The sequence below is a fragment of the Chelonia mydas genome, chromosome 7, assembly GCF_015237465.2.
Source record: "Chelonia mydas isolate rCheMyd1 chromosome 7, rCheMyd1.pri.v2, whole genome shotgun sequence".
NCBI lineage: Eukaryota > Metazoa > Chordata > Testudines > Cheloniidae > Chelonia > Chelonia mydas.
The window spans coordinates 51690554-51716952 of NC_057853.1; the positions used below are offsets into that span (position 1 = coordinate 51690554).

General features: G+C 46.6%; 1 protein-coding gene across 4 annotated transcripts in view; it reads right to left on the bottom strand.

The window, feature by feature from the left end:
- The window catches only part of PDLIM1 (PDZ and LIM domain 1), an 84271-nt gene extending 58126 nt beyond the window's left edge, over positions 1-26145 (bottom strand). The window contains exon 1 of one of the 4 annotated variants that reach the window (XM_043551384.1): positions 25833-26145. Coding sequence is in view for 3 of the 4 variants with exons in the window: in XM_037903670.2 (XP_037759598.1) it covers positions 25833-25928 (96 nt within the window). In the remaining variant the exon portion in view is untranslated. The remainder of the gene's footprint in view (positions 1-25832) is intronic. The other 3 variants (XM_037903670.2, XM_043551383.1, XM_037903668.2) reach the window with 3 other exon arrangements.
- Positions 26146-26399: the final 254 nt, after the last annotated feature.

Genomic DNA, 26399 nt, shown 5'->3' on the forward strand with positions numbered 1-26399 from the left:
GGCCTCGGGCCCTGTACTGCTGTCAGATCCCTGCGCCCACACAAAGCTTGACGGACTTTGTGGAGAGGAAAGCACAGATCCAACTGCAAGGTCGGAGCCTAACTTAGGGCTTGTCTTCACGTACAGAGCTGCAGCAGCATAACTGCGCCAGTGCAGCGGCACCACTTTAGCGCTTTAAGGAAGATGCTCCTACACCGCCCCAGCAGCATAGTTAATCCACCTCCCCAAAAAGCGGTAGCTATGGTGACAGGAGAAGCTCCCCTGCCAACACACTGCTGTCTACAAGGTGGGTTAGGCTGGTATAACTGCATCACTCAGCGTTGATATTTTCATACCCCTGAGCGATGTAGTGATACCGATATAGGTCTGTAGTGTAGACCTGCCCTAAGCAACGTTCACTCACAACTTTGCAACCACCAAGCAAGGTCCTTTAATGGCTCCGGGGGAGGAGGACAGTGACCAAACCAGGGCTTAATCAGTTATTTAAGAAACTAGCCCAAGGAAATGAGAAAACTGGACTGATCTGAAACATAAGCACAGGTTAAACCATGTCCTGGAGTCAGGACACACCGAGTTTATGAACCTTGTGCATGGGAACAATTATTTATTCTTTGGACTCATCCTACTTTTCAGCTATGAAGTGGGGAGGCGGGGGGGGGGGGGGGGGGGGGGGGGAAGAGAGGAATAAACAAGGGGAAATAGTTTTACTTTGTGTAATGACCCATCCACTCCCAGGCTCTATTCAAGCCTAAGTTAATTATATCTAGTTTGCAAATTAATTCCAATTCAGCAGTCTCTCGTTGGAGTCTGGTTTTGAAGTCTTTTTGTTGAAGAATAGTCACTTTTAGATCAGAAATCAAGTGACCAGGGAGATTGAAGTGATCTCCGAATGGTTTTTGAATGTTATAATTCTTCACATCTGATTTTTGTCCATTTATTCTTTTACGTAGAGACTGTCCAGTTTGACCAATGTACATGGCAGAGGGGCATTGCTGGCACATGATGGCATATATCACATTGGTGGATGTGCAGGTGAACGAGCCTCTGATAGTGTGGCTGATGTGATTAGGCCCTATAATGGTGTCCCCTGAAGAGATATGTGGACACAGTTGGCAACGGGCTTTGTTGCAAGGATAGGTTCCTGGGTTAGTGGTTCTGTTGTGTGGTGTGTGGTTGCTGGTGAGTATTTGCTTCAGGTTGCGGGGCTGTCTATAGGCAAGGACTGGCCTGTCTCCCAAGATTTGTGAGAGTGATGGGTCATCCTTCAGGATAGATTGTAGATCCTTGATAATGCGTTGGAGGGGTTTTAGTTGGGGGCTGAAGGTGACGGCTAGTGGCGTTCTGTTATTTTCTTTGTTGGGCCTGTTCTGTAGTAGGTGACTTCTGGGTACTCTTCTGGCTCTGTCAATCTGTTTCTTCACTTCCGCAGGTGGGTATTGTAGTTGTAAGAATGCTTGATAGAGATCTTGTAGGTGTTTGTCTCTGTCTGAGGGGTTGGAGCAAATGCGGTTGTATCGTAGAGCTTGGCTGTAGACAATGGATCGTGTGGTGTGGTCTGGGTGAAAGCTGGAGGAATGTAGGTAGGAATAGCAGTCAGTAGGTTTCTGGTATAGGGTGGTGTTTATGTGACCATTGCTTATTAGCACTGTAGTGTCCAGGAAGTGGATCTCTTGTGTGGACTGGTCCAGGCTGAGGTTGATGGTGGGATGGAAATTGTTGAAATCATGGTGGAATTCCTCAAGGGCTTCTTTTCCATGGGTCCAGATGATGAAGATGGCATCAATATAGCGCAAGTAGAGTAGGGGCGTTAGGGGATGAGAGCTGAGGAAGCGTTGTTCTAAGTCAGCAATAAAAATGTTGGCATACTGTGGGGCCATGCGGGTATCCATAGCAGTGCCGCTGATTTGAACGTATACATTGTCCCCAAACGTGAAATAGTTATGGGTGAGGACCAAGTCACAAAGTTCAGCCACTAGGTTTGCCGTGACATTATCGGGGATAGTGTTCCTGACGGCTTGTAGTCCATCTTTGTGTGGAATGTTGGTGTAGAGGGCTTCTACATCCATAGTGGCCAGGAGGGTGTTTTCAGGAAGATCACCAATGGATTGTAGTTTCCTCAGGAAGTCAGTGGTGTCTCGAAGATAGCTGGCAGTGCTGGTAGCATAGGGCCTGAGGAGAGAGTCTACATAGCCAGACAATCCTGCTGTCAGGGTGCCAATGCCTGAGATGATGGGGTGCCCAGGATTTCCAGGTTTATGGATCTTGGGTAGCAGATAGAATACCCCAGGTCGGGGTTCCAAGGATGTATCTGTGCGGATTTGTTCTTGTGCTTTTTCAGGGAGTTTCTTGAGCAAATGCTGTTGTTTCTTTTGGTAACCCTCAGTGGGACCAGAGGGTAATGGCTTGTAGAATGTGGTGTTGGAGAGCTGCCGAGCAGCCTCTTGTTCATATTCTGACCTATTCATGATGACGACAGCACCTCCTTTGTCAGCCTTTTTGATTATGATGTCAGAGTTGTTTCTGAGGCTGTGGATGGCATTGTGTTCTGCACGGCTGAGGTTATGGGGCAAGTAATGCTGCTTTTCCACAATTTCAGCCCGTGCACGTCGGCGGAAGCACTCTATGTAGAAGTCCAGTCTGTTGTTTCGACCTTCAGGAGGAGTCCACCGAGAATCCTTCTTTTTGTAGTGTTGGTAGGAAGGTCTCTGTGGATTAGTATGTTGTTCAGAGGTGTGTTGAAAATATTCCTTGAGTCAGAGACATCGAAAATAGGATTCAAGGTCACCACAGAACTGTATCATGTTCGTGGGGGTGGAGGGGCAGAAGGAGAGGCCCCGAGATAGGACAGATTCTTCTGCTGGGCTAAGAGTATAGCTGGATAGATTAACAATATTGCTGGGTGGGTTAAGGGAACCATTGCTGTGGCCCCTTGTGGCATGTAGTAGTTTAGATAATTTAGTGTCCTTTTTCTTTTGTAGAGAAGCAAAGTGTGTGTTGTAAATGGCTTGTCTAGTTTTTGTAAAGTCCAGCCACGAGGAAGTTTGTGTGGAAGGTTGTTTTTTTATGAGAGTATCCAGTTTTGAGAGCTCATTCTTAATCTTTCCCTGTTTGCTGTAGAGGATGTTGATCAGGTGGTTCCGCAGTTTCTTTGAGAGCATGTGGCACAAGCTGTCAGCATAGTCTGTGTGGTATGTAGATTGTAATGGATTTTTTACCTTCAGTCCTTTTGGTATGATGTCCATCTGTTTGCATTTGAACCTCAGACTGACCCTGTCCATTATGACGCAGCTATTGTTTCCCTTGGGCTGCCCTGTGTATCCCATCACAGCTGCAGGAGGACACTTTTCCTGCAGATGGAGGGGTGCCAAATAATGAGATATTATTCCCTTCACACCTCTCTTCTATGACTGCATCATGCCCATAGCTTAACCTGGACACTTGACACCAATTCAAAGATCTTCAGATGTGTTAAAAGAAAGTGCTCATGTAACTGCCTGCCACTTTAAATCACTTAACTAGGCAATACATTCCCATAATAGCCTAATGCAGAACTAATGAAAGGGTCTGCCATGTGCCAGACACAGAAAACATCCACCTACTAAAATTTAAAGCCTATCCCAAATCAAAGCTCGCAAGCACCCCTAGCTTTGGGAAATTCAGATCTGGATCTAAACTTTGCAGCTTGGATGCCTCACTAAGGAAACTGTGTTCTGAGCCTTGGGAGACAGGGACCTGGTATCCCTGACTCGGCCATCAACTTGCTCTTTGACCTTGGGCCACTTTGTGCCTTTGTTTCCCCAGCTATAGAATGGGGATACAGCCTGTTACTCCACTTGGAAAGGCCACTGAGGTCTACAAACATTTTCATTTTTTCTTATTATTCTCTGTAAATCAGATAATATTCAAAGTGGTTATGAAAAATAATGCACTAGCACTACCAGTGTGATACTGCCTTCGACTGAAGTAGGCAGTTGGCTCTTCCTCCCAGTACAAGCTCATTTCTAATAGCCACCCAACACTGCCTGCAGCTAAAAGCTTTAACCTATAGAGTCTACAGGCAGCCAAAGGCATTGACACATAAGCCTGATGAACAAAGCCTGACAAATCACAACTCCATGGGGCTGAGCTAGTGGAGGCTGCAGAAAAACATATGTTGTGGTTGCGCTGCACTTGAGATATTGTGTTACCCTCAACTGCCTGCTTAGGGATGGTACGAGCTCACAGCCGTTTTGGGGGCAAGGGGGCTGATGCAGACCCTGGCCCAAGCCTAACACACCTCACCTAAGCAGAGATTATCAGGGTGCCTAGTAAAGAGAAAAAAGCAAATTAGAAATAAAAGTCTTTAAAAACCCACTTCTGTCATTCTGTAAATAATGGTTTGCCCTGAAATGTAACCTTCACTAAATCCTTCACCTGACTGCTTCCAGCCTGCATCTTCTGTGCCTCATACTGAGCATGTCAGCACAAGAGGCGGAGGCTAGCAAAGGGGAACGCCAGCCCCTCCTTCCTGAATGATTAATGAATAGTAATAAAGTCTCCTCTTCTCCTGCTTGACTCAGCTGGCATGATGTGTCTCTGGCTCATCTCCCCGCTAATGCTGCCTTTGAAATTCTCCCTGTTACAGATTAGGTCTGTAAAGTGAAAATCCTTCCAAACTTGAAAGGAATTACATAGAGTTGCAGATAGGAAGATATACGGTTGCCTCATTTTTATTTCTGTCCCAGGCCTGTCCTCCAGGGAAGATGGGGAGAGATGTGCGCACGTGTGGGAAGGGGCATGGATGAGGGGAAGCAAACTGAAAAGCACTCCCTCTAAATTGTGGCAATCAATCAGTGTCCAACCTGCAAGTCCCAGGGAAAGGGACATCCAAAACTCATTGGAGGCTAGCATACAGCTAGCCAATCAGAATTCAGACAGCAAGCTTCTGGGAGCCAGAAAGCCAATGGACTAAGGGGTTCTCCTAACTTTTGAGGGGTTGCCAAATTATGGAACAGTCCCTGTCTCCCTACCCCCAAGCAGAATGTGAGAATATAGGGCCCTGCTCTAACTGTTTTGTCATTGATTGTGCTCCACTAGCTCATCTTAGACCAGACACAGCTCGGGCCACTTCTGAGTAACCTGCCCTGAAAAGATACCCAGCCTCTGTGCCTTGACCACAGGGGACAGGCTGAGCATGAGACATTGACCCTGGAGGGGAAGAAGAGAGCAAGCAGTCACCTTGAAAAGTTCAGGTGACAGTCTTGTGGCTAGTCATGCCCTTTGAATCCCCTTCTGGCTGTGGGGGGGAAGAAGACCAGGGAAAAGGGGATTTGGAGAGAGGTTAAGAGGATGGGAGACTCCTAAACCGCACTGCTGGAGACACCCCTCTAGAATTGCCAACTTTCTAATCGCACAAAACCAAACACCCCTGCCCTGAGGCCCCTCCCCCAGGCCACGCCCATGCCCCACCCCTTCTCTGAGGCCCCATCTCGCTTGCTCCATTCCCCCCCTCCCTCCGTTGCTCGTTATCCCCCACCCTCACTCATTTTCATCGGCCTCTGGCTGGGGTGCGGGCTCTGGGGTGGGGCTGGGGATGAGGGGTTTGGGGTCTGAGAGGGGGCTCCGGCCTGGGTCAGGGGGTTAGGGTGCGGGGGGAAGGGAGGGCTCTAGCTGGGGGTGTGGGCTCTGGGGTAGGGCCAGGGATGAGGGGTTTGGGGTGTGGAAGGTGGCTCAGGGCTGTGGTTGGGGTGTTGGAGAGGGTGTGGGGTCCCCGCAGCTAAAAGACTAAAATAGTATACCTTGCACAGGAAAACAATACAGTAAAAATCCTGAGTTCATTTCGATGCTTTGCTATAGACACAGTAATCCCATACCTATAGGATAGTCAAGAAAGATATACACAGAGGAGAATAATTGAATTACACCCCCCTTCCTCCTCTATCTTTCCTTTCTTTCTCTTCTCCTGAGACTCTTCCCCAATCTTCAGCAATCTATATAAACCCCACCTAAAGAGGGTCTTGACCAGAGCCTGGAGATTTTCAAAGTGAGATCTTCCTGTTCTCTGCTCAGTGGAGGAGATCTCAGATTAAAGTCACCTAATACTTTTAACAGCAATTTTTTGGTAAATTGGTATTGTCTTAGCTTCCCCTCTGTCAGCAGTGCATAAAACTTGGACACCTATGGAAACTCTACAAGTATTTATAACCAGAAAATAGAATTCTGTCTTGGGCCCCTGAAACTAGATCAGTGGAACCATTTAAAATGTGGTCCAGTTCATGTGGCTTACCCAGCCAACATGTGAACAGGGCCAAACAAACCATAACCCATAAGGCACAGGCTTGATCCTACACCTTCACTTGGCAAAATGACCGTTGAAATCAATGAGATATTTGTTTAAGTAACAACTGTCACACTGGGCCCTTTGTTTTAATGGCTCGGGTGTCAGCGTGGACAGGAGGGAATACTCTGTTAGCTTCTCAGACTGAGTCAAATCACAGGCCATGCAACCCTGACACGCTAGCAAGAGAGACTTTAGGCCCAAGTCTGCTGAAGTCACTGGGAGTTTGCCACTGGTTTGAATGACAGCAGAATCACTCCCCCGGTTCATATCTCCTCCTTCAGAGTAAGAATCAGGACTGAGACCAGGGTGACTTAATTGCTTTCATTATCAAGCTGGATATGGGAAGAGTGAGGGCTTGACTACCACACGAGAGTATCCAGCCTGGGGTCGAGTAATTGAATTTGCATTGCACAAATAAGTTGCTTTTGACTGGTCAGAAGTTAAGCAATCCGCTGCCTGTCTCCCCAATTCCCAGCCCTCTCTTTGAACAGCAGCACAAAACCCTCCTCCATTAAAAATTTGATCCCACCATCAGTCCACTGTAGCCACATCTCAAAAATGAAAGTAAGTGCTGTCAACCTGTGCCAGCAAATCTGACCTTTGCTGCCTGAAACCACCATCAGCAATTTTCATAGAGTAGCTCTTGCCAATACTATAAAAAGAAAAGGAGTACTTGTGGCACCTTAGAGACTAACCAATTTATTTGAGCATGAGCTTTCGTGAGCTACAGCTCACTTCATCGGATGCATGCTGTGGAAACTGCAGAATCTTCTGCAGTTTCCACAGCATGCATCCGATGAAGTGAGCTGTAGCTCACGAAAGCTCATGCTCAAATAAATTGGTTAGTCTCTAAGGTGCCACAAGTACTCCTTTTCTTTTTGCGAATACAGACTAACACGGCTGTTACTCTGAAACCTGCCAGTACTATATGACTCCCCTTATCTGTTGTCCCCAGGTACTTCCTCAATGTAGGTTTCAGAGTAGCAGCTGTGTTAGTCTGTATTCGCAAAAAGAAAAGGAGTACTAGTGGCACCTTAGAGACTAATGAAGTGAGCTGTAACTCACAAAAGCTTATGCTCAAATAAATTGGTTAGTCTCTAAGGTGCCACTAGTACTCCTTTTCTTTTTCCTCAATGTAGATACTTAAATATATCCATTGTTGCATCCGGCTCGTGTGAAGGACAAGTCACCCAACTAGACTGTGCTGGTGACATTTAATGAGGCTCCTACCTATAGAGAACAGAATTGTGCTTTGTGGCATAAAGGGGAAGCTCATTTCTCAGAATTACTGAGAGCACAGTGGTGCAATGGGGCTCCATCTAAAGCAAGAGACGTGGGAGGACCACCTATTCGATCCACTTATAGATTCATAGATACTAAGGTCAGAAGGGACCATTATGATCATCTAGTCCAAACTCCTGCACAACGCAGGCCACAGAATCTCACCCACCCACTCCTGCGAAAAACCTCTCACCTATGTCTGAGTATTGAAGTCCTCAAATCGTGGTTTAAAGACTTCAAGGAGCAGAGAATCCTCCAGCAAGTGACCCGTGCCCCATGCTACAGAGGAAGGCAAAAAGCCTCCAGGGCCTCTTCCAATCTGCCTTGGAGGAAAATTCCTTCCCAACCACAAATATGGCGATCAGCTAAACCCTGAGCATATGGGCAAGATTCACCAGCCAGATACTACAGAAAATTCTTTCCTGGGTTACTCACAACCCACCCCATCTGACATCCCATCACAGGCCATTAGGCCTATTTACCATGAATATTTAAAGATCAATTAATTACCAAAATCATGTTATGCCATCATATCATCTCCTCCATAAACTTATCGAGTTTAATCTTAAAGCCAGATAGATCTTTTGCCCCCACTGCTTCCCTTGGAAGGCTATTCCAAAACTTCACTCCTCTGATGGTTAGAAACCTTCATCTAATTTCAAGTCTAAACTTCCCAATGACTAGTTTATATCCATTTGTTCTTGTGTCCACACTGGTACTGAGCTTAAATAATTCCTCTCCCTCTCGGGTATTTATCCCTCTGATATATTTATAGAGAGCAATCATATCTCCCCTCAACCTTCTTTTAGTTAGGCTAAACAAGCCAAGCTCCTTGAGTCTCCTTTCATAAGGCAAGTTTTTCATTCCTCAGATCATCCTAGTAGCCCTTCTCTGTACCTGTTCCAGTTTGAATTCATCCTTCTTAAACATGGGAGACCAGAACTGCACAACTTTTATGAGTGAGCTGTAGCTCATGAAAGCTTATGCTCAAATAAATTTGTTAGTCTCTAAGGTGCCACAAGTACTCCTTTTCTTTATGAGAACAGTTAAAGCCCAGGTGGAAGCCGCCTGGGTACTGGCTCATTTCCAGGAGACCACTGGGAGTGCTGGACCAAGAAGAGTTTTTGTCAGCTGGGATTTTTGGTAGGCGCAAATCCCTACTTACCCTGCCTTCACTGCTCCTTGCCACTAACCACCCCTTACCCTGAAGCCTGTGCCAGTGTCTGATTTGTCCATGACACCAGGAAAAACAGGGGAGGTGGGTCAAGCTGGGAAGTGAGGTGAGGAATTTGCTGAAACTGACACAGAGTTGGCACCTGTGCAAGTTTCATCAGGACCAGCAGGAATGAGTCACATTGTAGGAGAACCATCCTGGGCCATGTTTATACCAGGCAAAAAATGGGATCCACCTTTCACCACTGGAGCAGCTCCACATAGGGCAGCAATGGAGGAAGGGCAGCAGGACAGACAGTGCTTGGGCATTTTTATTCCAAGCAGGATCTACTGATGCTGCAGTAATACACACCTGGAGCCCCACCACGCTATTGCCTCCATCATCGCTAAAAGACTAGAGGAGCTGCACCAGCGGCCACAAGGGGTGAATTACTGGGCCTGCTTTTGCCAGCGTAGATACAGCAGTCTGATGCATTCAATTAGGAGAGAGGCAAGGGAATGGCAGTAGCCCCTGGCATGCTGGGTTGGCCATGGAAGGAGCTGAGGAGGCAGAATGCTCTTCAGCGTTCTATGGGCCGGATCGCATTGGCTGCCTTGACAAATGCTGTACTGAAAATGTGAAGAATGACATGGTGACTTAAGGAAAGGGATCCCTGGTGGGCGGTCATCCTTCATGCCCCTTTCACTAGCCAACAGCAAGAAATTAACAAATGCGCCCAGGCTGATGCATAGCCAGTGGCCAAAAGGTTATTCTGCTCCAAGCTCATTTTGTAAAGTGATCCACATTTTGAAACAAAATTAAATGTTTCTTGCCAGCCCTGAAAACACCACACAGTGAGCGGTGCTGCCCAACAATGGACTCTTTCTTGTCTGCCAATTACTATCCATCTTATTTTATTTAAATGATTAAACAAACTAACATCTAAAACAAACTGAGGAGCCCTCCATTTATGCTGCATAAACCTATCCAAACAGTGATCAACATTAGTTAGCATTTGATACAGCACCTTCCATCCCTAAGCACTTTGCAAACTAAGTACATAAGGCACCAGTGATAAAGTCACCAAGTACAGTATACGGTATCAGCAAGCCAGTCCATGGTGCATGGAAAAGAGGAGAAATGCAGCAGATGCCTACTCTTCTGAAGGGTCAGGCATTCTCCAGTGTCTATACAAATCTTTGTTTTTAAAAGGTCTCGTTCAAATATTGGGTTTTGCCATTTAGACACCCCCCCCCCACCATGACCATCAAAAGCCCATGGGAGACAGGCCAGATGTTACCAAGACAGATTAAATTGGTCTTAAAGGAATGTGTGAGGCCAGAACTGGGCACCCAAGGGTCTATTCCCAGTTCCTCCCATGGAGTTGCTGTGGAACCTTGGGCAAATCATTTTACATATGAGGAAACAGATCCCAAAAGGTGAACTGAGGAGGATACCCTCCTCCTCCCTAGCAGAGTTGGGGTTATTAGTGGAAGGCACTAGATTGACATCCTATACCTGCAAAGCGTTTTGTTCAGGTTTTAGAAGATAAAAGGAATGCAAGTTACCACTTCTCCGAGGCAGCTCTAACTTGCTTAACCAGCACTTCCACAGCACCTCATCAGGATCTCCGAGGCTTCAGCACTATTACTGCAGAGAGAAACTCATGCTTCCCACATCCCAAGTGGCTCTCAGGGACAAAAAGGGTTTTCTTCCACATCAAACATGCATGTCTCCCCTTCACTAATCACTCTCTCTTCTAGTGCACATTTATCGTGCCAACTGTGAGTGAAAACCCCGAAGGTGTGTCCCCAACATGTTCACTTTCAACAGCAATGTCAAGGGAAGGGGAGAGATTTCTTGCCCTCATTTTGGCATGTAACGATTGAGCATTCTTTCTCCCACTGTCCTAGAGCATATGAGATGTTACCAAGGGGAAAAGGATGTCCCTGTAAATACATTGGGTGATTAACTAGAGGAAGTTCTTCCAACGACTCCAAAGCAGAACCCCTTGCCTACCCCAGCAACAACGACTGATCTCATGCAACACAACATCACAAGAAGAGACTGCGTACTGAGCAGTTTCATCCTGTGGACCAGCCACCCCTCCCACAGATGGCTGTAGTGTCCCGTTATACGAAATTAGAGACAGAACTAAACTCACTTTAATGCGAGGGGTACTGTTACAACCCCTTGATTTGTATCAGTGGTATTTATTTCATCCTCTTGAGTGCAGGATGCTCTCAGACACAAATGTGAGAAGCAGGAACACACCTCTCCACAGGAACAATGGTCACCTGAGAAGCCCAACCCACACCACAACCCCAGCAGCTGGGAAGAGGGAGGGCCCTGGGATTCCTAGCATAGCACTGTAGTGTCCCTGCATCATGCTCAGAGGTTTCCCAAGGGGTTCTGGCTAATAGGTGTCTGATCAGTTGGAAGCCACTCTGGCTGCTGGAGAAGAGGAGGAGGAGGAGGAGATCTTTCCCTCACTGCTTCTTGCATCCTAGCCACTGCATATGGGGAGACAGTATCACATAGGTCCACTTTTAGTAGATTGCCTTGCAAGCATAACGAAAGCTTAGACTGCAGAAATTGCTGGCCTCTGTCCTACCACTCGCACAGGAAAGTTTTCCACTCCTCAGTGGCAAGAAGAACATCCAAGACCTCACACATGTATTCCTTAGACAAGCAATCCACTGAAGTCACACTTGGGTATGGGTTACAGGCCCATGCCCCATTACTCTTCTATCCAAGCTTGTGCTAAGATACCCGAGACACATTATCGTTATTGAACAGCCCATCCCAGAACCAGCTCCTCCCCCAGCCTCACCCCCACCCCAAGGAATTTCAGTGCTGGCTTTCATCACTCCAGTCTCCAGATAGCATTAAAGCCTTCACGAGCTAACCTAAGAACTTTGGGATGATCAGAAGTCTGACTGCATTTAAACGATGCGACAGTTGTACTGTTCCTAACCTGAGTCAGCTGCTTAGTGATTAACTGTTTTAAATTAAATTTTAAATTAAATTTTAATTACCTGAATAGCTCTTTCTGCCCGTGCAGACTACTATAAAGCCACAAGATTCATTGCACCCCATTCTATGGAGTAACGCACATAACACAAAAACAACATTAGGACTGGCTGAGAAGAGGGCCAGAATCCTGGAGGTGCAAGGGTAGCATAAAGCTACATTTGGCTTTCCCCTACCACTTCTTCCTGAGGATCCACCTCAGAATTGGGGCCCAGGAGTCCCTGTCATAAGAGACACTGAGCAGCCAGAGCTAGGCAGCACCATGGAGGATCTACAGTTCTCAGTGTAGCTGGAACAATCCACCTCTCCCCACATTATACACACACAGCCTGAAGACAGCCAACCCAACCCAAAATCCTATTACACTAGCCACACCCACCGTTTCCTTGTTTCTGAGTGTAACTAGTTTCTGAGTGTAAAAACCCTCCTCATACCTAACCTAGACCTCTACTTAAATTTCATATCATGGCTGCAGGTTCTTCTTCCTGCACATGGAAAAGGTCCCAGCCCAGATTTTGGTGGGTATTTGCACATTGTGATACCAGCAGGTATTTTCACATTGTGATCAGGTCACCTCACAGGGAGCAGGGTGAATGTAGCACTAACCCCTGCAGGTTTGTTTCCATGCGTATTCGAGCTGAGCAGCTCAGCACACAAAAAGGATCTTTTTTTCCCAAATATGTCTTGTAACTAGCTTTTACTCGCCCCCATTGAGCTGCTCTTCTCTTCCTGTTATCCAGCTGTTTACTAGGGATCAGGGGCTAGATTCAGATCTGCTATAAGCAGGTGCAACTGCTCTGAAGTCAAGTGAGCAGCAGCTATTTACACCAACGATAATTTCACACTGTTTACATGGATTTTAATGGGACTATTTGTTCCATTGAGTTGGGTAAACAAGATTTGGCCCCAGGTCTGACTTTGAACAATAAAATCCAAGTTGTAACCCCTAAAAATTAACAGTTTACAGAAAAGATCTGAATGAACCACTTAGTGGGCTTGGAGGACTGTGTTTAAACTTTATACAGGTATCTGATTACAGAAAACTCAGACCTTATTTTGCTTTAAATCCTAGTCTCCCTATCGTTTTAAACTTAATTAATAGACTGTGTGTCAGACTGAATTAATTGCTCCTGAATTTCACTTCTCTTTCATTCAACAGTTGCTTAATTAACAATGCGCATAATCTACAATCGCATAGATCTTAATAGGTTTCAGAGTAGCAGCCATGTTAGTCTGTATTCGCAAAAAGAAAAGGAGCATTTGTGGCACCTTAGAGTTAGTCTCTAAGGTGCCACAAATAGATCTTAATACACACCTAAAACTGGGCTGCCACATGGCTGCTTTTTCATTCGGGAAAAAAAGATGGCACACCAACATGTATTCCTATAAATTCAACTGCTTTGGGGGATTTTCACAGACAGCTCCAAAGTTACGTGTAGATACACAGTGTGGAGAGATTTTTTTTTAGCTATGACTCATTGTAGAGCCAAATCCCCCTCTGCCTCTATTTTGTGTCAGTCAATCCTTTTTAAGATCAGCACAACCAATTGGCAGGGAACACCAAAAAATGAGATTCAAAACACAGGCTTGTGGAACAATCCCACACAAATCTGTTCTTGGCACGATGAGCAGCTCCGTCAGGTCGATCTGCATAAAATGGCAACATAAAGGAATAGAAGTCTACCCCTCCCATGTTAGGAGATGATTAAATGCAGGTTGTTACACATATGCACTTTACAGATAAAGCGGGTCTAACTGTACTTCTCCTTCATTCAACAGTTGCTTAATTCCCTTTCCCAGATCCACTAGTCTCACAGGAGTTTAAACTAGGAACAAACCAGCCACAGGACAGCCAACAAAGCCATAAACCTGTAGCATGTCAGTCAGCAGCATGGAGAGGATTTGTGATAAGATCCATCACAACAATCCACAGCACATCATTAGAAGAGTACAGTAAACAGGACTTGGCCCCATAACGTTACTCACGTGAGTAAATCAAGCAGGATTTGATCTACTATATATTACACATGTCCATACAAAATGGTTTATTTGTAATAAGAACTTGAAAAAATTACCTTAAGTTCTTTCGAAAACAAATCCATACTCAGCAGTGTCTGCGAGGCATCCCCTTTCAAAGGACAGTTACATTCACATGACAGTGTCAAAGAGAGTGCTTGAGAAATCCTCTTGCTCTACTCCAACATCATAACAATGGTCCAGCTGATTTAGAATCATAGAAGATGAGGATTGGAAGAGTTCTCAGGAGGTCATCCAGTCCAACCCCCTGCTACTACTAATGCAGCCAAATATGCCGTTAGCCTTCTTGGCAACAAGGACACACTGTTGATGCATATCCAGCCTGATTTAGTTGGGGATTGGTCCTACTTTGAGCAGGGGATTGGACTAGATGACCTCCTGAGGTCCCTTCCAACTCTGATATTTTATGATTCTTGTCCACTGTAATCCCCAGGTCCTTTTCTGCAGAACTGCCGCTTAACCAGTCTGTAGCAGTGCAAGGGATTCTTCCATCCTAAGTGCAGGACTTGTTGAATCTCATCAAATTTCTTTTGGCCCAATCCTCCAATTTGTCTAGGTCACTCTGGACCCTATCCCTACCCTCCAGCATATCTACCTCTCCCCACAGCATAGTGTCATCCGCAAACTTGTTGAGGGTGCAAGCCACCTATCATCCAGATCATTAATAAAGATCTGGAACAAAACCGGCTCCAGGAGAGACCCCTGGGATACTTTGCTTGATACTGGAAGCCAACTAGACATCAAGCCGTTGATCACTATCCGTTGAGCCCGACAATCTAGCCAACTTTCTATCCACCTTATACTCCATTAATCCAATCCATACTTTTTTAACTTGCTGGTAAGAATACTGTGGGAGACTGTATCAAAAGCTTTCATAAAGTCAAGGTATATCACATCCACTGCTTTCCCCATATCCACAAAGCCAGTTATCTCATCATAGAAGGCAATTAGATTAGTCAGGCATGACTTGCCCTTGGTGAATCCATGTTGGCTGTTCCTGATCACCTTCCTCTCTTCCAAGTGCTTCAAAATGCATTCCTTTAGGACCTGCTCCATGATTTTTCCGGGAACTGAGGTGAGGCTGTCTGGTCTGTAGTTCCCCCGATTCTCCTTCCTCTCTTTTAAAAAGAATGGCACTATATTTGCCTTTTCCCAATCATCCGGGACCTCCCCGGATCGCCACAAGTTTTCAAAGATAATGGCCAACTGCTCTGCAATCACATCAGTCAACTCCCTCAGCACCTTTAGATGCATTGCATCCGGCCCTATGGACTTGTGTATGTCCAGTTTTTCTAAATAGTCCTTAATCTGTTCTTTCACCACTGAGGGCTGCTCACCTCCTCCCCATATTGTGCTGCCCAGTGCAGCAGTCTGGGAGTTGACCTTGTCTGTAAGGACCAAGGCAAAAAAAGCATTGAGTACTTCAGCTTTTTCCACATTATGTGTCACTCGGTTACCTCCCCCATTCAGTTAGGATTCTACACTTTCCCTGACCTTCTTCTTCTTACTAACATACCTGTAGAAACCCTTCTTGTACCCTTCACATCCCTTGCTAGCTACAACTCCAGTTGCGCTTTGGGCTTCCTGATTACACCCCTGCATGCTCGAGCAATATTTTTATACTCCTCCCTAGTCATCTGTCAAAGTTTCCACTTCTTATAAACTTCCTTTTTGTGTTTAAGCTCACCGAAGATTTCTCTGTTAAGCCAAACTGGTCATCTGCCATATTTGCTACTCTTTCCGCACATCGGGATGGTTTGTTCCTGTGTCCTTGATAAGGCTTCTTTAAAAAACAACCTGCTCTCCTGGACTCCTTTTCCCCTCCCAGGTGATCCTGCCCATCAGTTCCCTGAGGGAGTCAAAGTCGGCTTTTCTGAAGTCCAGGGTCCGTATTCTGCTGCTCTCCTTTCTTCCTTTTGTCTGGATCCTGAACTCGACCATCTCATGGTCACTTATGCCCAGGTTGCCACCCACTTCTACTTCCCCTACCAATTCTTCCCTTTTGATGAGTAGCAGGTCAAGGGAAGCATGGCCCCTAGTTGGTTCCTCCAGCACTTGCACCAAGAAGTTGTCCCCAACACTCTCCAAAAACTTCCTGTATTGTCTGTGTACTGCTGTATTGCTCTCCCAGCAGATATCAGGGTGATTGAAGTCCCCCATGAGAACCAGGGCCTGTGATCTGGAAACATCTGTTAGTTGTCAGAAGAAAGCCTCATCTCCCTCATTCTTCTGATCCAGTGGTCTATAGCAGACGCCCACCACGACATCACCTTTGTTGCTCTTGCCTCTAAACTTAACCCAAAAACTCTCAACAGGCTTTTCTCCAGTTTCATACTGGAGCTCTGAGCAATCATACTGCTCTCTTACATACAGTACAACTTCTCCAAGTTTAATCAAACTTGGCAGCAGGACAGGTTTGGGCTCAGAAGACATGTGACATGTTGGAGCCTGAAGCAGTTTCAAACATAAATAAAATTGGGGCGGGGGGTGGGGGAGTGTTAAAAAGAGATTAGAGGAGCAGTGGAAATAACATAGACTCTCCTTTGTCTCTCATCTAAAATAAAATAAGTCATGAAAGCCATTGTGCTGGGGTCAGTGAAAGCTGCTTTTTCCCCAACATCCAGAAAAGGATGCTCTAGTGGGTCAGACACTGAACTCAAGAGCCTTGGACTCAGTTCCCAGCTCAGCCACAGACTTCTTTGGACCAGTCACTTAGTGACAGGAGGATTGTCTGGCTACGTAAACTCCCTCCTCAGGCCCTACGCTATCAGCACTCCTAGCTATCTTCGAGACACCACTGACTTCCTGAGGAAACTACAATCCATTGGTGATCTTCCTGATAACACCATCCTGGCCACTATGGATGTAGAAGCCCTCTACACCAACATTCCACACAAAGATGGACTACAAGCTGTCAGGAACACTATCCCCGATAATGTCACGGCAAACCTGGTGGCTGAACTTTGTCCTCACCCATAACTATTTCACATCTGGGGACAAGGTATACCTTCAAATCAGCGGCACTGCTATGGATACCCGCATGGCCCCACAGTATGCCAACATTTTTATGGCTGACTTAGAACAAGGCTTCCTCAGCTCTCGTCCCCTAATGCCCCTACTCTATTTGCGCTACACTGATGACATCTTCATCATCTTGACCCATGGAAAAGAAGCCCTTGAGGAATTCCACCATGATTTCAACAATTTCCATCCCACCATCAACCTCAGCCTGGACCAGTCCACACAAGAGATCCACTTCCTGGACACTACAGGGCTAATAAGCGATGGTCACATAAACACCACCCTATACCGGAAACCTGCTGACCGCTATTCCTACCTACATGCCTCCAGCTTTCACCCAGACCACACCACACGATCCATTGTCTACAGCCTAGCTCTGCGATACAACCGCATTTGCTCCAACCCCTCAGATAGAGATAAACACCTACAAGATCTCTATCAAGCATTCTTACAACTACAATACCCATCTGCTGAAGTAAAGAAACAGACTGATAGAGCCAGAAGAATACGCAGAAGTCACCTACTACAGGACAGGCCCAACAAAGAAAATAACAGAACGCCACTAGCCGTCACCTTCAGCCCCCAACTAAAACCTCTCCAACGCATCATCAAGGATCTACAATCTATCCTGAAGGACGACCCATCACTCTCACAAATCTTGGGAGACAGGCCAGTCCTTGCCTATAGACAGCCCCGCAACCTGAAGCAAATACTCACCAGCAACCACACACCACACAACAGAACCGCTAACCCAGGAACCTATCCTTGCAACAAAGCCCATTGCCAACTGTGCCCACATATCTATTCAGGGCACACCATCATAGGAGCTAATCACATCAGCCACACTATCAGAGGCTCATTCACCTGCACATCTACCAATGTGATATATGCCATCATGGCCAGCAATGCCCCTCTGCCATGTACATTGGCCAAACTGGACAGTCTCTACGTAAAAGAATAAATGGACACAAATCAGATGTGAAGAATTATAACATTCAAAAACCAGTCAGAGAACACTTCAATCTCTCTGGTCACTCGATTACAGACCTAAAAGTGGCAATTTAACAAAAAAACTTCAAAAACAGACTCCAACGAGAGACTGCTGAATTTGAATTAATTTGCAAACTGGACACCATTAAATTAGGCTTGAATAGAGACTGGGAGTGGATGGGTCATTACACAAAAATTTCCCCATGTTTATTCAACCTCCCCCCCCCCCCCCGCCCCGTTCCTCACATGTTCTTGTCAACTGCTGGAAATGGCCCACCTTGATTACCACTACAAAAAGTTCCCCCCTCCCCCCCGCTGGTAATAGCTCACCTTACCTGATCACTCTTGTTACAGTGTGTATGGTAACACCCATTGTTTCATGTTCTCTGTGTATATAAAATCCCCCTACTGTATTTTCCACCGTATACATCCAATGAAGTGAGCTGTAGCTCACGAAAGCTTATGCTCAAATAAATTTGTTAAAAGAAAAGGAGTATTTGTGGCACCTTAGAGACTAACCAATTTATTTGAGCATGAGCTTTCGTGAGCTACAGCTCACTTCAGCGGATGCATACTGTGGAAACTGCAGAAGACATTATATACACAGAGACCATGAAACAATACCTCCTCCCACTCCACTCTCCTGCTGGTAATAGCTTATCTAAAGTGATCATCAAGTTGGGCCATTTCCAGCACAAATCCAGGTTTTCTCACCCTCCGCCCCCCCCCCCCACACAAACTCACTCTCCTGCTGGTAATAGCCCATCCAAAGTGATGGCTGTTACTCTGAAATAAATTTGTTAGTCGCCAAGGTGCCACAAGTATTCCTTTTCTTTTTTTTAGTATACCCTGTGCCTCTGCTTCCCAACTGCAAACCGGAGTTAACCCTGCCCTACCTCACAGGCATGTTGTTGTGAGGATAAATGCAGCTAATGAAGCATTCCAACACTGTACTTAGAGAGAATGGCAAGGCAAGAGGAAGTTTGTGCCTTTAGGTCTGATCCTATGAGCATTCCACCTGGGTAATGCTCATGGAAGGCAACGGGAGTGCTATGCCCAGAGGGCTTCGCTCAAAAAGATGACCACAAAGGGGGGAAATGGAGTTACGCTAACAGAAAACCATCATGACTCAGCCCCCCCCGCAATGTCGGATGTATGTACAATCAAAGAACAAAGGGCCCAGATCCTACTTATGGGGCGGTGGGGTCGAGTGACTACCAGTGGAAGATTTTCTACTGAATTTAAGGGGAGAAAGCATGAGCCTAAAAGTCTTCATGTGCCTAAGTATAAACAAAAAAGAGAGAAAGCTTTATGACTTGAGGTCTTGGGGATGAATTTAAAACAGCAGAGATATGTGAGAAAACTGAACAGAGGGCTTCCAATGACCAGCATTTGTTTGACCAAAAGAAAAAATAAAACCCACAAGAGGGTTTTTCAGTCTACCCAGCGCTAGAAATCAGTCTTGCACACACGAGTCTGCATTTATTAATACCACTGTTAACCCACCCAGCTACAATACATTCATCAGCACTGACAAATGAGACTGATGAAGAGGAGTAAAAATCTAAAGTGGCAACAAACTTCTGCCTAAAATCTTTTTACCTCTGATTGTTGTAAGAAACACCCAAGATTACTATAAAATGGGGTAATGGTGCTTGCCTGCTTTGTAAAGCACTTTGAGCTGTACCAATGAAAAGATCTAAGTAAGAGCTAGGTATTCATTAGTACTGCAAATGAAATAAATTAGAGAGAGAAAAAAATCTGTACTTTATCTTTGTGCATTTGATAGCACTTTGTCCAGAGGAAATGGTGAAACAAACAGTCAGATTTGTTTGCGTGAGTCTTTCAGACAACACTAAGGGGGACAAAAACGTTTTTTAAAAATAGGAAAAATGGGATTATAAAACCTCCCCAAAAAAGAGCAGGAAAGCTCAGGGGGAGTTAGCATGAATCAGAAGTTACAGTTCACATGCATCACAAGTTGTACTATCAGTTCACGTTCTGGAATGTTATTCACCCAGGGCTTATGCTAATTTTTAAACAATATGAATACACAATACAGGAGATAATGCTTTTGGCAGCAGCAGGAGCCCAAGCAGTTCCACTGCGGTGCTGGCACAGAACTGGACACTCCGTGGCTCCTATGAGGCATCTTATTTACTCAGCTAGGGTTGGAAGTTTGAGCTACTGGTCTTCAGATTGGCAGGCAGCACAAAGTCATCAACACACTGCCCAGGCATGGTTCTGGGCAGTGATTGTGGGAAAGTTTTAAAGATTGTGTGTAAAATAAACCCACCACTCTTGCTCTCTCACACACACACTCACATTATTTGGATTGTGAGCTTTCTGGGGCAAGGACCGTCTCATCGTTGACCAAGCTTGTGAGGCCCTCCAGTTAACTTGATGGCATTTCTCCTCTTGTCTGCCAGGCTGAACACTGCAGCTTACCATACTTCCAGGGTATGCTGGAGACATCAGAGGGCAGAACCCTACAGATTTGGGACACAATGGAAAGCCAAAAAGGGGAAGGGAGGGGGACACCCAGAGCTGTGGGACAAATGCTTAGCCAGCAGGGGGAGTCAGGGAGAGGCACGAGGAGGTTTCATTCCTTCCTCCCTCCTAGTGTGCTGTGGCATCAATGCCTGCTTCATGGTGGAGGAGGGGGCAACAATGTATCAGCCCTTCCGTTCCAGTCCAGTGAGAAAGAAAGGTACATTTCACAGGGGAGGCACCAGAGAGAGACACAGAGCCCCTGGCATGGTGGGGACGAGGGACTGGGAGGTGGAACAGACCCCTTGTGATGTGGCAGAGGGGGGAATGGAGGGGAAGAACAAAGGACTTTGGCTTGAGGGAGCAGCCCAGCAATACAGGGGGCTGGGGGTACACACAAGGAGCTTGTGGGGGAAGAGAGGAATGGAAGGACCTGCTGGTGTGTGCAAGTACCTCGCCCTAGTTCTAGGTATATGCAGGTGCTCTAGACTAGAGAATGTAGGCCGAGAAACCATTGTGATTTAAACACCTAAAAATCTGGAGATCAATGAGTCTGTCAAAACTTTTCCTACACCAAATCCCCAGTATCCAACCGGTTTCTCTAAAGGGGAGCTTAGAATGGGCACATGGAGAGGCTCTTAGCAGCTTTTGCAAAACAGAATATTCTTCATGCTGGGCAACATGGCCAGAGGGCAGCAGGAGGCTGATCCATGGGAGGATGATCAAAGCCTTATTCCTTGTGGACTGAGGAGAGGTTACTACAGGCTAATTAGAGCACCTGGCGCCAATTAAGGCCCAGCCAGAGACCTAATTAAAAAAAACCCTGTTTCAGTCAGACAGGAGAAGGGAAAGTTTGGAGGAGTACTGCTGTTGAGGAGAGGATCAGAGTACCAGGGGAAGGGGAAGCCCTGCTCAAGCAGAGCAGAAGGACTCCCCAGGAGCAGAGGACCAAGAGAAATCCTGCCCAAGGGGAGAGAGGGCAGGAAGCCCAAGAATAGGTACTGGGGCTGAGACAGAGGTGCCTCTCCCCACTGTGCCACAGCCCTGGAGCTGGGGGAGTTAAGTGCGCAGTCCTTGGTGGCCTTCTGCATGGCCCCACAGGCATGCACCTTAGAGGGAACTTAGGCCCTGACCCATCACACGAAGGAAAAGTGCGGGACCCACCATAATAGCGTCGACCATTTGCCACAATATGTAAAAGCAGTGCTGGTAAATTTATCTCTCAGCGCTGGAGAGCTACTGAAATGCTGCCCTTCGAGCAGACTGTAAAACCTGAAGTACAGCAGCATTAACGACAACTGGTTCTCTCAGTCTACAATCAGAGATTAGTTACTGACATTACAAAGGAGTTGGCATAGGAGATCTAAAATACTGGCACACAAGAGTCTCAGTCCGTGAGCCACTTAGAATTGCCGGTCTAATCTTCCTTTTAAGAACACAGTTTTAATAAATTTCTGCTATTGAAGATGCTTGTGTAATTGTTCAATAACCCAGTACCCAAAAGGCTAGCTACTCCAGTGGGTAATGCTACATGCCAGGCAGGGGAAGCAAGTCCTTGTGAAAAAGCTTTAATGAAATATTCCAAGGTGGCAAGACAGACATGGAAGACAAATCTTTTAGTTACAGTACTGAACTGAAAGTGCAGAGTTCAGTTCCTGGCTTTGCCACAGGCCTTCTGTGCAACTTAACCGATCAGTGCCTCGGTTTCCCCATTGTAAAAAGGGGGTAATACTTCCTACTTCACAGGGAGCTGGAGACACATTAATGTGTACATGGCTCTCAGATACTTTGGTGATAAGTGTAGCTCCATTGGTGATATCACTAGTGTAGACAGGACCCTGCCGATTTTACCACCATATTATCCAGCCCTGCACAGAGCAAGTCTTAAAATCACATTTTCCTCTGCCCCCTTCCTGCACCTCCCAAAATATCAACCGCTGGCTAAGAGATTTAGTTCTCTAACTCAATTACATTTTCCAAGCCCTGAATGGTGGCATCATCAGGCTTCAGAATCAACAACCCACTCAGATGAAAAAAGGCAGATTGCTCTTCATGAAGAGCTTTTTTTTGTTAGTTGTTTTTTTGCATTTTCAGTAACATTTCCAGTTTTGGAAAGTGTTCACAACTTTACCTGAAAAGGAAAGTTATACTATGCCCCTTACAAATGATTAGCCATTTTCAATGCTACTCTTTTTATTTGGATCTTAAAACTTTAAAAAGTTATTTTCAGAAACAGACTAAAACAAAAGGTAGTTTGGCTCAGTGGCAGGTGTTCAACCAGGGCATCAAGCCAGATTTTCAAGGTTTTACATTATGCAATCCCTGCCTACATCTCCTCCTCCATTTCCCCACTAATTACACCAGCCTGGACACATCTTCAACACAAACATTGTATACCTTTCCATGCTGGCCAAACCTCCACCCCTACACTTTACTCACACCGCTCGCAAAACCCACTTCTACAGAAATCTGTTTTACAAGAAAATCAAGAACCAAAACCCCGAATACTACAACTTGAGCCACTGAGAGACATACATCTCTCAGACTGTGGTCGTCCTGACCCCTATTTTCCCGGCATGTGTCCTAGCCTCACTTCTCTAGCCAGCCCATGTTTAGGTCATGAACTCTTTGGGAACCACTTTTTTTTGGGGTGTGTGAAAGGATGTAGCAGGTATAACACTTGAGAGTGCTATAAAATAATCAATAGCTCACCTACATGTGTGCGCGTGCACTCTCCCACTAATTCGCCATCAGCCCTGAGAAGCCTATCACCAAGTCAGCCTACTTTGCTAAGTTTCAGAGTAACAGCTGTGTTAATCTGTATTCGCAAAAAGAAAAGGAGTACTTGTGGCACCTTAGAGACTAACCAATTTATTTGAGCATAAGCTTTCGTGAGCTACAGCTCACTTCATCGGATGCATACTGTGGAAAGTATAGAAGATCTTTTTATACACACAAAGCATGAAAAAATGGGTGTTTACCACTACAAAAGGTTTTCTCTCCCCTCACTCCACTCTCCTGCTGGTAATAGCTTATCTAAAGCGATCACTCTCCTTACAATGTGTATGATAATCCACACAAAGATGGACTACAAGCCGTCAAGAGCACTATCCCCGATAATGTCACGGCTAACCTGGTGGCTGAACTTTGTGACTTTGTCCTTACCCATAACTATTTTACATTTGGGGACAATATATACCTTCAAATCAGCAGCACTGCTATGGGTACCCGCATGGCCCCACAGTATGCCAACATTTTTATGGCTGACTTAGGGGACGAGAGCTGAGGAAGCGTTGTTCTAACGCCCCTACTCTACTTGCACTATATTGATGCCATCTTCATCATCTTGACCCATGGAAAAGAAGCCCTTGAGGAATTCCACCATGATTTCAACAATTTCCATCCCACCATCAACCTCAGCCTGGACCAGTCCACACAAGAGATCCACTTCCTGGACACTACAGTGCTAATAAGCAATGGTCACATAACCACCACCCTACACCGGAAACCTGCTGACCGCTATTCCTACCTACATGCCTCCAGCTTTCACCCAGACCACACCACACGATCCATCATCTACAGCCAAGCTCTGCGATACAACCGCATTTGCTCCAACCCCTCAGACAGAGACAAACACCTACAAGATCTCTAACAAGCATTCTTACAACTACAATACCCACCTGCGGAAATGAAGAAACAGATTGATAGAGCCAGAAGAGTTCCCAGAAGTCACCTACTACAGGACAGGCCTAACAAAGAAAATAACAGAACGCCACTAGCCGTCACCTTCAGCCCCCAACTAAAACCCCTCCAATACATTATTAAGGATCTACAACCTATCCTGAAGGATGACCCAACACTCTCACAAATCTTGGGAGACAGGCCAGTCCTTGCCTACAGACAGCCCCCCAACCTGAAGCAAATACTCACCAGCAACCACATACCACACAACAGACCCACTAACCCAGGAACCTATCCTTGCAACAAAGCCCGTTGCCAACTGTGCCCACATATCTATTCAGGGGACACCATCACAGGGCCTAATAACATCAGCCACACTATCAGAGGCTCGTTCACCTGCACATCTACCAATGTGATATATGCCATCATGTGCCAGCAATGCCCCTCTGCCATGTACATTGGTCAAACTGGACAGTCTCTACGTAAAAAAATAAATGGACACAAATCAGATGTCAAGAATTATAACATTCATAAACCAGTCGGAGAACACTTCAATCTCTCTGGTCATGCGATTACAAATATGAAAGTTGCGATATTACAACAAAAAAACTTCAAAACCAGACTCCAGCGAGAGACACTTGAATTGGAATTCATTTGCAAATTGGATACAATTAACTTAGGCTTGAATAGAGAGTAGGAGTGGCTAAGTCATTATGCAAGGTAACCTATTTCCCTTTGTTTTTTCCTACCCACCCCCCACGTTCTTGGTAAACCCTGGATTTGTGCTGGAAATGGCCCACCTTGATTATCATACACATTGTAAGGAGGGTGATCACTTTAGATAAGCTATTATCAGCAGGAGAGTGGGGTGGGGGAGAGAAAACATTTGTAGTGGTAAACACCCATTTTTTCATGCTTTGTGTGTATAAAAAGATCTTCTATACTTTCCACAGTATGCATCCGATGAAGTGAGCTGTAGCTCACGAAAGCTTACGCTCAAATAAATTGGTTAGTCTCTAAGGTGCCATAATTACTCCTTTTCTTTTTACTTTGCTAAGTTTCCTTCATTGTTAGAGTAGAGAATCAATGCATAAAAGGAAGGGAATTTAGCTCCCTCCTGCTAAAGGATTGTTGGAGTCAGACTTGGCAACTCTGGCTTGCAGATAACACAGGGGTGGATTCCAATAGCTCCAGGACAAATCTGGCATGTGAGAGACGGGAACACATTCCCACCTGGGCAAAGGAGCAGAACTCCCAGAGCCTTTTCCTGTGGAATTAGGGGCTTTCCAGTCATTGCAATAGGTGGGGTGCGGAGAGGAGAGGTCTGCAGACCTGACTGTTGCCCAGATCTTTTCTCCCCCGGCAGCGGCCAGGGACCATTCCACGAACAATCCCAGAGCATGAAGCACCACACCCTGCAGCCCCCCCTTACAGCCCCCTGCAGCACCCCAACACCCCTGTCTGCACACACCCCCCCAAGTACCCACAGGGGCAGCCTTCCCAAGGCTCCCTCTCTGCAACAGCACCCCTCATACCCACAGCCCCCCAACACCCCCTCTCTGCCCCAATCCTCCAAGTACCCACAGGGGCCCCTCTCTGCACCAGCCCCCTCCACAGCACCAATCCCCCAAGTACAAGGGAAGCTCCCCGATGCCCCCTCTCTGCACCAGCCCCCAAACCCCTCTCTTGCACCACCCACCCACACACCCACAGCCCCCCAACACCCCTCTCTGTACCTCACTCCGGGCAGCCCCCTCTGCCCCACCCCACACACCTGCCCCCTGCAGCCCAGAGACCGGGAGGGTGGCGGGCCGAGCGGGTCCCTACCCGGGAGATGGTGAGCGGCTGCTCGAAGTCCTTGCCCCCCACCAGGCGGAAGCCCCAGGGCCCCGGGCCCTGCAAGGCGACGCGGTGGCTGCTCATTCCGGCTGCGGCGGTGGCGGTGGCGGCGGCGACTGCTCCTGCTCGGGCCGAGTCGGGACTCTGCTCCACGGGAACCGGCCGCCCCGCCTCTGGGCGGGCTCACGCCCCGCCCGGCCCCCGGCGCCGGGGAGAAGGGCGCTGCCTGCTGCCGGGGGTGGCCCCAGCCGACCCCAGCCGGTGCCTGGGCCCCGTCGCTGGGCCAGCTGAGCGCTGAGAGCCCAGCCCGTGCTGCACAGCGCCGAGCACAGCGGGCCCGCCCCAGGCTGCGCTAAACGCACCAGTCAGGTGGTCCCGAAATCATGAGATCTGAAAGGAATAATCATGGGTGGGCTTGGCCTGCTGGCTTTTGTCAGTCTTTAGATTTCACAGCTTAAAGCAATGACAGCTAGAAACTTTTTGTTTTTTTTTAATGGAAGCCTGAGCTGTAGCTTTAAGAGAGATGCCAGATATCAAAAGACTTGCAGTGAGGGT